At 29.1% G+C, this 13,273-nt stretch overlaps 1 protein-coding gene across 1 annotated transcript in view; it reads left to right on the forward strand.

Moving 5' to 3' along the window:
- LOC130234359 (adhesion G protein-coupled receptor L2) overlaps window positions 1-13,273 on the forward strand; it is a 254,267-nt gene that overhangs the window by 173,401 nt on the left and 67,593 nt on the right. The window contains 1 exon segment of the mRNA XM_056464612.1: window positions 10,314-10,497. Within this exon segment, the coding sequence (XP_056320587.1) occupies window positions 10,314-10,497 (184 nt within the window).

Below are 13,273 nucleotides of genomic sequence, written 5' to 3' on the forward strand. Positions count from 1 at the left end.
AGGCTCTGCGGCGTCCTTTCAGTCGTATTTTTATACTCTCCATAACCTCAGCTTAGAAAATATTCTGATATTTCTCCAGTATTTCTTTGCACCGAAGACTTTTAAAGTTTCCCAGAATTTATTATTAGTAATGGCTGCTGCAATTAAAAAAATATTATAAATCATTTAGGTGTTCAAATTGTATTTTATTTTATATTATTTTTGTTCCTTGTTCATAAGTTCATATTAGTAAATATAGTCACGTAAATATTAATGTAAATTAAATGTATTAATTTACTGCGGATTTTGTACATCTGTACAGTTTCGTACATCTGTATTTTATTTATTTAGCATTACACCACACAGAAATAACTATAATAAATGTATTGTTCGTTGTTTATGTTCGTAAACACATTAACTATCATTCAAAATAAGGTTCCGTAAAGTTACCTGATTAAATTTGTGTATTTTTTATTTTATTTTAATTATTTTATTTATTTATTTTTTTTATTTTACTGTATTTTGGTTATTTTAATTTTGTTTTATTTTATTTTTATTTTATTTTATTTTATAATTTTATTTATTTTGAATGTATTGTTCATTGCTTGTTTATATTAGAAAATGCATTAGTTAACATTCAAAATAAGTTTCCATTAGTTAAAGTTACCTGATTAAATAAATGTATTTTATTTTAATTCCTTTATTTTATTTTTATTTTATTTTACTGTATTTTATTTTAATTCATTTTATTTATTTAATTTATTTTATTTTAATTCTTAAATTTATTCTTCATTTTATTTAACTTTTTTATTTTATTTTAATTCATGTATTTTTTTTTATTTTACTCTTTTTATTTAATTTTATTTAACTTTATTTAATCTTTTATTTAATTTTTGTTACTTATGGTCCATTAGTCCATATTAGTAACTATATTAACTAACATTAACCAAGTGTGAACAGTTTTGTGCCGCATTTATTAATCATAGTTCATTTAACCTTTAATGCATTACAAAACTCCAAAGTTGTTAACAAGAACTAACAGTGAACATCTGTATTTAATTTAATTAGCATTAAAACATATCAATGCATTCATGTATTATTCAATGTTTGTTTGTTAGGAAGTACATTAGCTAACATTAAATAATGGAACCTTGTTTTAAAACGTTACCTGTTGTTAATTGCTATTTTAGTTTATTTATTTTTTATTATTTATTTTAATTATTTCTTTTATCTTGAATGTACTGTTCAGTGTATGGAGTAACTAATGGAACATTAATTTACCTGATTAATTAAATTGAATTGAACTAAATTTTTTACTTTAAAATCATAATTTAGTTTAGTTTAGTTTATTTTTATTTAATTTTTATTTATTTATTTATTTTTGTTTAATTTTGTTTTATTTTATTTTATGTTACTTTGTTTTATTTTGTTTTATTTTATTTTATTTAATTTTATTTTACTTTATTTTACTTTGTATTGTTTTATTTTATTTAATTTTTTTATTTTATTTTATTTTATTTTACTTTGTATTATTTTATTTTATTTTATTTTATTTTTTTTTTTTTATTTTATTTTATTTTATCTCACTCCCATAAGATCCACCATTAGCAAACCACAACCATCCCATCAATCCCTCATAAATAAAATCCAGCCCGGCCTTCATTTGTTCTCATTTTCTGAGCTGATTCAGTCTTCTATATCTCATAAAAGGGCAGAGAAGACCATCTCAAGTTCAGTTTCATGCTGACTTTAATCTCCTCTGAACACTCTTTCAGCCTCAGTAGTGGAATGGTCTTTCAGAAACAGTGGGTATAAATTACAGGCCTATTTTTGCAAAGCTCATTTATCTCTGTGAAGGTCAATTTCATAACCCTCATTCTAGGGGACCTAAATGCAAACAATACGCAATATTTTTGGCACATTTTCCATAATTTCTCAGTCACAGCTCGCTTAGCACTATAACTACTGAGGCGGACATTTTAAACTGTTTTAATTTTTGCAACTTAATAACTTTGTTGAAATAAATTCAACATATCTATTTATTTTAATTATAAATTAATTAAAATTAATTAAATTATAAAATTAATTATTTTATTTTAAAATTCTAAAACACAGTACTACTTTTTCCCATGACTTTAACCCTTTCACGCATACGATCACACTGGTGTGATCTGCTTTGGCTGGTCCCTGAAGCATACGATCACACCGGTGTGATTAGAATGTTAGAGCGCACATCATCAACTGCTAACTCAAATCTGACTGCACTCGCTGAGCCACAGAAAGAGGTCGCAGCGCTTGTCATAAATCACAATTTTTAGGTTTTAGACATTCAAATACACATGAATACAAGCAAAACACAGCATTTAAGGCTTGTAAAATGCATGCGGATGTCTATGGAGACGGCAATAATAATAATTTTTCAATATAACTGGACAATGTGCTTTGTTCACGTTAGATACACACTGTTTATGTTACTAGAATATTTTCCCTATTCCTCTCCCAGATAAACAGTTGCTTACCTTCATGCATTTTATCAGAAATTATGAATAAACATGACGTAAATCCAGCAGCTCGGATCTCTCCTGCGGTTGTTGCTGGAAGGGATACAGCTGCGAAAGTTAATGTGATGTAATAATATTATTTATTAAATTATGCATTAATTGTATTTTATTAGCGTCAACCCATACCTCAACCCTAAATACAACCCTCAGAGTAGTTTAAAAACATTATTTATTGTACAGTGTCACAAAAACGTGAGTATCCTCAGCTGTATCCCATCTAGACTTCACTGCACTGCAGGAGAGAGTGAGATATATTTGGGATAGTCAAGAACAGGCAGCTGCAGTATTTCAAACTCATGCATGAAAGGGTTAAATATGCATGCCTCTGTTGCCTAGCAACTTCCTACTAACAAAAACACATTTCTGATGGTAAATTTTCATCATTTTGGGGTGAACTGTCCCTTTAATAATAACTTTAGTAACTTGAAAACACTAGTTTGATCACTTGTAATGTGTTAGCCCCAGCACAGATGCGTGACTCAACGTTTAGTGATTAATTCAATGCAGACAGACGACTTTAAGAAGACTTTGGCTCGGTGCAAAGAGTTGCAATAACGTCACATGATACATCTGTGGAAAAGTCTGTTAAGGGACTGTTTTACAGCATGATATTTTGGCCAAGCGTGTTCAAGTACAGGGCAAAACTGAGAGACCACACAGCTACAGTCCACTTTATAACCTGTAAACGGATGAGAAGTATAATGTCATTCATTTACTGCCTGTTTTAATGGTGGCCAAGCCAGAACTACTACAGCTGTATGGCATGCAGAGTTCAGAAAGCTGTTATTAAGTCAAGTTGAGATTCATGTGTGGACATAAAGTGGAGTAAAATGTTGCGTCTCACAGGACCATGATGCTACATACAGTTAAAGTCAAAATTATTCACAATTGTTTTCAAGTATTTCCCAAATGAGGTTTAACAGATTCAGCCATTTTTCACAGTATTTCCTGTAATATTTTTTCTTCTTTGCCATATTTGTTTCATCATGATCAGAATAAAAGCAGTTTTTAATTTTTTAAACCCATATTAAGGTCAATATTATTAACCCCCTCTCCAGAACAACCCACTGTTAGACAATAACTTTAAGTTAGACAATTAACCTAGTTAAGCCTTTAAATGTCACTAAGCTGAATCTATCTATCTATCTATCTATCTATCTATCTATCTATCTATCTATCTATCTATCTATCTATCTATCTATCTATCTATCTATCTATCTATCTATCTATCTATCTATCTATCTATCTATCTATCTATCTATCTATCTATCTATCTATCTATCTATCTATCCATCTGTCTATCTATCTATCTATCTATCTATCTATCTATCTATCTGTCTGTCTGTCTATCTGTCTATCTGTTTAGATTTAAAGGAATAGTTCACCCATTTTTTGTATTATTTACTCACTATTTACTCTCCTTTTTGCGGATTCGAAGCTTTATGAGTTTCTTTATTTTGTTAAACATTAAAAGAAGATGTTTTGAGGAAGCTGAAAATCTGTAGCCATTGACTTCCATAGTGCGAAAAACAAATACTGTGGGAGTCAATAGTTATTGGCTTCCAACATTCTTCAAAACATCTTCTTTTAATGTTTAACAAAATAAACTCATGAAGGTTTGGAACAAGTTAAAAGTGAGTAAATGAAGACAGAATTTTTATTCGTGGGTGAACTTCCTTCAATAAGGTTTCTGTGCAACAGCAAAATAATAATAATAATAATAGAAAATATACACTCACCGGCCACTTTATTAGGTACACTCTATTAGAACCGGGTTGGACCCGCTTCAGAACTGCCTTAATGCTTCATGGCAGAGATTCAACAAGCTACTGGAAAATTCCTCAGAGATTTTGCTCCATATTGACATGATAGCATCACGCAGTTGCTGCAGATTTGTCGACTGCACATCCATGATGCAAATGTCCCGTTCCACCACATCCCAAAGGTGCTCCTTTGGATTGAGCTCTGGTGACTGTGGAGGCCATTTGAGTACAGTGAACTCATTGTCATGTTCAAGAAACCAGTCTGAGATGATTTGTGCTTTATGACATGGTGCGTTATCCTGCTGGAAGTAGCCATCAGAAGATGAGTACACTGTGGTGTCATAAAGGGATGGACATGATCAGCAACAATACCTCGGTTGTAACGAGTGCTTATTTGAGTTACTGTTACCTTTCTATCAGCTGGAACCAGTCTGGCCATTCTCCTCTGACCTCTGGCATCAACAAGGCATTTGCGCCCACAGAACTGCCGCTCACTGGATATTTCCTCTTTGTCGGGCCATTCTCTGTAAACCCTAGAGATGGTTGTGTGTGAAAATCCCAGTAGATCAGCAGTTTCTGAAATACTCCGACCAGCCTGTCTGGCACCAACAACCATGCCACGTTCAAAGTCACTTAAATCCCCTTTCTTCCCCATTCTGATGCTCGCTTTGAACTGCAGCAGATTGTCTTGATCAGGTCTACATGCCTACATGCATTGAGTTGCTGCCATGTGATTGGCTGATTAGAAATTTGCGTTAACGAGCAGTTGGACAGGTGTACCTAATAAAGTGGCCGGTAAGTGTATTGTTTTGGTAGCGAAGTGTTTTTCCAGCATGTGTTTAAACTGTCCTCTTCTGACATGTGAAAGCAAACACAGTTTCAGAGTCTTTATGTAGGAGAATAGAGAGAATCAATCCTCATTAAAGTGCAGCTCTCCTTCATCATGTGACTGACACACAGACTCTTACTTCTTCTGTTTCTCTTTCTCTTTTCCTCTGTGTGTGTTCCTGTGTGCGTGTGTGGGTGCGTGTGTGTGTGTGTTGTTTCTAATCTCCCGTCTTTGTGTTTGACACCTAAATAAAAAGCGTCAGAAAAGAGAGCGGACTTGCAGGGCGTATATGAAGGTACCTCCGGCCCATCTCCACCTGCTCTGCTGCATGCAGCCTCTGTGTGTGCGCGCGCATATGTGTGTGTGTGTGAGTCTGCTGTTCCTCCTGAAGTCTCGCTCTGGTTTTTCTGTTGTCTCGCTCTGCTTTCCCATCATGCTCTGCTTCTGCGCTCACTCTTAATGCTTGAGTGTGTATTCTGCTGTAATGGATGTCCCGCAGTCATGGTGGCAGAGGTGTGTCTGCGCGTGTGTGTGTGTGTGTGTGTGTGTGTGTGTCACCTGCTCGGTTCACACTCCTGCTGTTTTGCAGATCTGTGTGTCCTCCACAGATTTGTCTCCATGTTATTCACAACAGCAGTAATGAAGAAATAATCCTGAAACACATACACACACACACACACACACACACACACACACACACACACACACACTGAATAATGAAAGACCTCTTGATGACACTTTATAGCTGTGTGTTTGTTCATTTGTTCCAGACATGTTTATGTTCATTTGTAGACAACACAACACTACACGCCTAAAATGCTGGGTTGTCTTAAACTGACACTGGGTCAAATATGGACAAACCCTCTGTATGAGGACATTTTTTGGAATATATATATATATATTATTATTATTATTTATTTATTTATTTTTTCAAATATTTCTCATGCATTTATTTATTGATTTATTTATTTAGTTAGTTATTTGTATGTTTATTTGTTTTACTTATTCAATTATTTAATTATCTAGTTATTTATTTGTCTGTTTATTTATATATGTGTTTATCTGTTTATTTGTTTATCTGTTTATTTATTAGTTTTTCTGTTTATTTGTTTGTCTTATTTATTTGTCAGTTTATTTATTTATTTGTTTGTTTGTCTATTTATTTATTTGATTATTTGATTATCTGTTTATTTATATATTTGTCTGTTTATTTATTTGTGTTTATCTGTTAATTTGTTTATTTGTTTATCTGTTTGTTTGTTTATTTATTTGTTTCTCTGTTTATTTATTTATGTATTTGTTTGTTTGTTTGTCTATTTATTTATTTGATTATTTGTTTGTCTGTTCATTTATTTATTTTTTTATTTATTCATTCATTTAAATATTTGTTTCAACTGTCTCCAGAACAAACCATCGTTATACAATGACTTGCCTAATTACCCTAACTTTACCCTAATTAACCTAGTTAAGCCTTTAAATGTCACTTTAAGCTGAATACTAGTGTCTTGAAGAATATCTAGTCTAATATTATTTACTGTCATCATGACAAAGAGAAAATAAATCAGTTATTAGAGATGAGTTATTAAAACTATTATGATTAGAAATGTGTTGAAGAAATCTGCTCTCCTTAAACAGAAATTGGGGGTAAAATAAACAGGGGGGCAAATCATTCTGACTTCAACTGTGTGTGTGTGTATATATATATATATATGTATGTATGTATATACATATATTATATATGTATATATATATATATATATATATATATATATATATATATATATATATATATATATATATATATATATATATATATATATATATATATACATATATTATATATGTATATATATATATATATATATATATATATATATATATATATTCCTATACACACACACACCCCCACATACATACATACAATTTTGTTACTTAGAAATTTAAATGTGTAAATAACCTGTATCATATATATATATATATATATATATATATATATATATATATATATATATATATATATATATATATATATATATATATATATATATATATATATATATATATATACACATTATCTAAATATGACTGAACATTTTCTCTAATCATGCATGCATGTGTATATTTATATAAACATAATAAATATACACAATCCACATACTATATATAGTATGTAAAAACAAGCTTTTATTTTGTTTGTGATTAATTGTAATTAATAGTTTGACGGCACTTATAAATAAATAATATAATGTAAACTAATACAATCTGATTGTAAAGTTGTACCCTAATTTCTTTAATAATAGCAGTTTTGTTTGCATTTTTAGCTGAACTGATTTCTGCTTCTAGAGTTTGGATAAAAACATCTCATTTTCTGGAGTTTTCAGAAACATTTTTATTAATATTTTATTTTCTGCCAGCGTTGCAGTTAGATCCCGTTACAGATAGAAAAGCAAAACCGTACGCTATTGATTCTAAATAGGAAATTGAATCTGACAGTCCAGTTTTCTGAAGCTTCCCAGTGTTTCAGCGAGAGCCGAGTGGACTTTTAAAAGAGCAAAGAGAAAACAGCAGGAGAAAAACAGTGAGGAATGCAGATGGAGGACACTGTTTTACACACTTAAACATAAGGAATCTACACTTGTTTTTTCTATAGCACTCTTAAGCAATATTAGTTTTGGATTGTCTCCAGAACAAACCACTGTTACACAATGATTTGCCTAATTACCCTAACTTTACCCTAATTAACCTAGTTAAGCCTTTAAATGTCACTTTAAGCTGAATACTAGTGTCTTGAAGAATATCTAGTCTAATATTATGTGCTGTCATCATGGTGAAGATAAAAGAAATCAGTTATTAGAGATGAGTTACTAAAACTATTATGATTAGAAATGTGCTGAAAAAGATTCATCTTTCCCTTAAACAGAAATTGGGGAAAAAATCTATAGAGGGGGCGAATAATTCAGCCTTCAACTGTATATGTAGTGTCCTGATCTGTAATAAACTGAGGCAGAAACACACACAGACATCACTGCAACTGTTGAATCATGAAGTCAAACAGCATATTTTACAGCAGCGACACTTTGGGAGAGTGTTTGATTTCCCATCATGCCTGTTTTTTTCAGCGTCTCGTCTCTCATTGGTTTCTCTCCCGTCTCCAGTGTATTCCCTGCGCTGCCTGATTTATCCCCCCCCCCCCCCCCCCCCCCGCCCCAAATAAGGAAGGAAAAACAGCAACAGCCTGTCAGTTGTCATTTTACAGTATATGTCAGACCCTTTCCGATTGAAAAACCTCATTTAAACCCTGTTTGGTTTGGTTTTTACAGTGATTGTCTTCGCATTGTTTAATTAAACCGAATTAAGGTCAAAGCAATGTAAAGATTTATTACTGATACCATTGAGAGCGTCTTGTCACAATAGTCAATATATAGACTTATCGCACAACACGGACATGAGCTCAATCAGTTTTGCTGATGTAATATATCACCCACACTTAAAAACCAACTCTAGCAACATTTCAGCTGATAGTGCAACACCTCTATATCTATTAACCTTATTTTCCGTATTCAGACGCAGCTATTTGAATTGTTTTGGCTCGAGACTTCCAGTTTCATTCGCTTCCATTTATTTTTAGACATTAATCGTTCTGCTGCTTGACGTTGCAAACTGATATTTCCTTATTATATTATTCTGCTTTGTCTGTATTGTCATGCAAACACTTGTTTCTAGAGTTAGTAGTTTTCTGCCGTTTATTATTCCTAGTCATTTCTCCAGTAGATGACCGAAACGGAAGTTCTAAAACAATCGCACTAACGAGCGCACTTTTGCATTGAAGAATAAGGTTAATTGGAGAAGTCGGTGTCAGTATGCAGGGTGGGCCATTTATATGGATACATCTTAATAAAATGGGAATGGTTGGTGATATTAACGTCCTGTTTGTGGCCCATTAGTATATGTGAGGGGGCTCATAAAAGAATAAAGTTACGTTAAAACCAAGCACACCATTGTTTTTCTTGTGAAATTCCCAATAAGTTTGATGTGTCACATGACTATCTTCCTATTGAAAAAACTAAAGTTGGATCCAAGATGGCCGACTTCAAAATGGCCACCATTGTCACCACCCATCTTGAAAAGTTTCCCCCCTCACATTTACTAAGGTACCACAAAGAGGACGTTAATATCACCACCATTCACATTTTATTAAGGCGTATCCATATAAATGGCCCATTTAGCTTACTCAATTCCCCTGTAGTGTTTGGACTTGTGGGCAAAATAGGAGCACCCGGAGGAAACCCACACCAACACGAGGAGAACATGCAAACTCCACACAGAAATGCCAACTGACCCAGCTGGGGCTCGAACCAGCGACCTTCTTGCTGTGAGGCGATTGTGCTACCCACCATGCTGTTTAATTAAAATTGTATTTTATTTATTTTATTTTACTTTATTTTATTATTTTACTTTATTTAATTTAATATTTATTTAATTTAATTTATATATTTTTATTTTATACATTTTTATTTTATTATTATTTATTTTTTATTTAATTTTATTATTTTACTTTATTTAATTTAATATTTATTTTAGTTTATTTTATATTTTTTTATTTTATATTGTTTTATTTTATTATTTATTTTTATTAAATTTTATTATTTTACTTTAATTTAATATTTATTTAATTAAATTTAATATTTTTTGTTTTATACATTTTTATTTTATTATTATTTATTTTTATTATTTTACTTTATTTAATTTAATATTTATTTTAGTTGAATTTTTTTTTATTTCATTTTATTTTATTTCATTTTAAAAGACTTTTTTTTTTACTCTAGAAAAGGCTTCTTGAGTGTGCTTCACATTGGTCAGTGGGCTTGGCAAACCACCTGTAGAAAAACCACCTAAAGAAAAAAGAAAAAAACATTGTGCCTCACACAGATGAGTGGGCTTGACAAACCACCTGTTGACAAAAGCGTCTACTAAAAGACTAAATGTATGGTCATTTTAATCATTTTGGACAAGAAACAAAACAAAAACTCAATAATTTTTGCACCAATGTCCGTGTGATTCTCCATCATGGCTGTGTTCTCATCGGCTTCTCCATGTGTTGCCGGCATTTGTACATGTTTTTGTACATGGAAAAAATGGTCTCGTCAGTGATTAGACTTTGTTCTTCTATGTTCATTTCAGGCCATCGTGGACACAGTTGACAACCTGCTGAGACCAGAAGCGCTTAAATCCTGGGAAGACATGAACTCAACGGAGCAAACTCACGCTGCTACCATGCTACTGGACACGCTGGAGGAAGGAGCGTTTGTGCTGGCGGACAACCTGATCGAGCCGGCGGTGGTGCGCATGCCTGCGGAAAACATCAGTGAGTCTTTACTACGATCTGTAAATGAATAATAGTCAATGGTAACACTTTAACCCTTGAACCGTTGGGTCGTTTTCATTCACTCTGGGCTGATTTTGAGTCTTAATTTGGCCACATCTTTCTCTGTGTTTCAGCAAATGGAGTGATTTTTGGTGACAAACCGTATTTTGACACATATTTTGGGAAAATGCTTTGAAAAACAATACACTCTGGGCTAATTGACTCCCCTTTCATTATGTTGGGGGCTGTTTTTGCCCCATTGACTTTCATTGTAATCACATTTATTGATTGCAAAGCCATGACAGCATATAATCATGCATTCTTGATTGTTGCTGGTTTTCCCTCTTGGAAAGAGGTAACATTTGTAAATTTACTGTTGATCATCATCATTTGATCATGAGTTTTAATGTCACCAAATAATAGATGTGCTAAATATGCCTGACAAATTTTTTTAACCTTATTTTTGACTAAATGATATTTTAATGTCTAATAATAATTACGATAATAATAATAATAGTTATTATTATTATTATTATTATTATTATTATTATTATTATTATTATTATTATTATTATTATATTTGTTTTTATTCATGTTATTATTATTATTAGTGTTATTATTATTACTAATATTTATATTGTTGTTGTTGTTGTTGTTATATTTATTATTATTATTATTAATATCGTCATTATTATTATTATTATTAGTGTTAATATTTATATTGTTGTTGTTGTTGTTGTTATATTTATTATTATTATTATTATTATTATTATTATTATTATTATTATTATATTTGTTTTTATTCATGTTATTATTATTATTATTAGTGTTATTATTATTAATATTTATATTGTTGTTGTTGTTATATTTATTATTATTATTATTAATATTGTCATTATTATTATTATTAGTGTTAATATTTATGTTGTTGTTGTTATATTTATTATTATTATTATTATTATTATTATTATTATATTTGTTTTTATTCATGTTATTATTATTATTATTAGTGTTATTATTATTATTAATATTTATATTATTGTTGTTGTTTTATTATTATTATTATTATTATTATTATTATATTTGTTTTTATTTATGTTATTATTATTATTATTAGTGTTATTATTATTATTAATATTTCTATTGTTGTTGTTGTTATATTTATTATTATTATTATTATTATCATTATTATTATTATTAGTGTTAATATTTATATTGTTGTTGTTGTTGTTGTTGTTATATTTATTATTATTATTATTATTATTATTATTATTATTATATTTGTTTTTATTCATGTTATTATTATTATTAGTGTTATTATTATTACTAATATTTATATTGTTGTTGTTGTTGTTGTTATATTTATTATTATTATTATTAATATTGTCATTATTATTATTATTATTAGTGTTAATATTTATATTGTTGTTGTTGTTGTTGTTATATTTATTATTATTATTATTATTATTATTATTATTATATTTGTTTTTATTCATGTTATTATTATTATTATTAGTGTTATTATTATTAATATTTATATTGTTGTTGTTGTTATATTTATTATTATTATTATTAATATTGTCATTATTATTATTATTAGTGTTAATATTTATGTTGTTGTTGTTGTTGTTATATTTATTATTATTATTATTATTATTATTATTATTATATTTGTTTTTATTCATGTTATTATTATTATTATTAGTGTTATTATTATTATTAATATTTATATTATTGTTGTTGTTATATTTATTATTATTATTATTATTATTATTATTATATTTGTTTTTATTCGTGTTATTATTATTATTATTAGTGTTATTATTATTATTAATATTTATATTGTTGTTGTTGTTATATTTATTATTATTATTATTATTATTATTATTATTATTATTATTAGTGTTAATATTTATATTGTTGTTGTTGTTGTTGTTGTTGTTGTTGTTATATTTATTATTATTATTATTATTATTATTATTATTATTATTATTATTATTATTATTATTATTATTATATTTGTTTTTATTCATGTTATTATTATTATTAGTGTTATTATTATTACTAATATTTATATTGTTGTTGTTGTTGTTGTTGTTCTATTTATTATTATTATTATTATTATTATTATTATTATTAGTGTTAATATTTATATTGTTGTTGTTGTTATATTTATTATTATTATTATTATTATTATTATTATTATATTTGTTTTTATTCATGTTATTATTATTATTATTAGTGTTATTATTATTACTAATATTTATATTGTTGTTGTTGTTGTTGTTATATTTATTATTATTATTATTATCATCATTTTTGTTGTTGTTATTATTATACAATTAATTCAATTTTTGTATTGTAATGAAAAAAGCCCCTTTTACCTTATGGAAAACATCCATAATTATTAATAGTATATGAAGAAATAAGTATTGAACACGTCACTTTTTTTCTCAGAAAACATATTTCTAAAGGTGCTGTTGACTTGAAATTTTCCCCAGATGTTGGTAAGAACTATAAATCCATCATGCAAATAAAACAAATATTTAGTTCACAAATTAAGTTCTGTGCAATAAAATGAAACGACACAAGGAAGAAGTATTGAACACATGAAGAAAGGGAGGTGTAGTTGGGCAATGAAAGCCCAGACAGCAGCTGAAATCTCTCAGTAGTTCTTCAGCAAGCCTCTGCCCTTCCTCAGTGTAAATGAATATCAGCTGCTTCAGTCCAACATCTACATTAGCAGGAGGATGAAGATGAAACCAGGGTGAACATT

This window comes from Danio aesculapii, chromosome 2 (genome assembly GCF_903798145.1).
Source record: "Danio aesculapii chromosome 2, fDanAes4.1, whole genome shotgun sequence".
Lineage (NCBI taxonomy): Eukaryota > Metazoa > Chordata > Actinopteri > Cypriniformes > Danionidae > Danio > Danio aesculapii.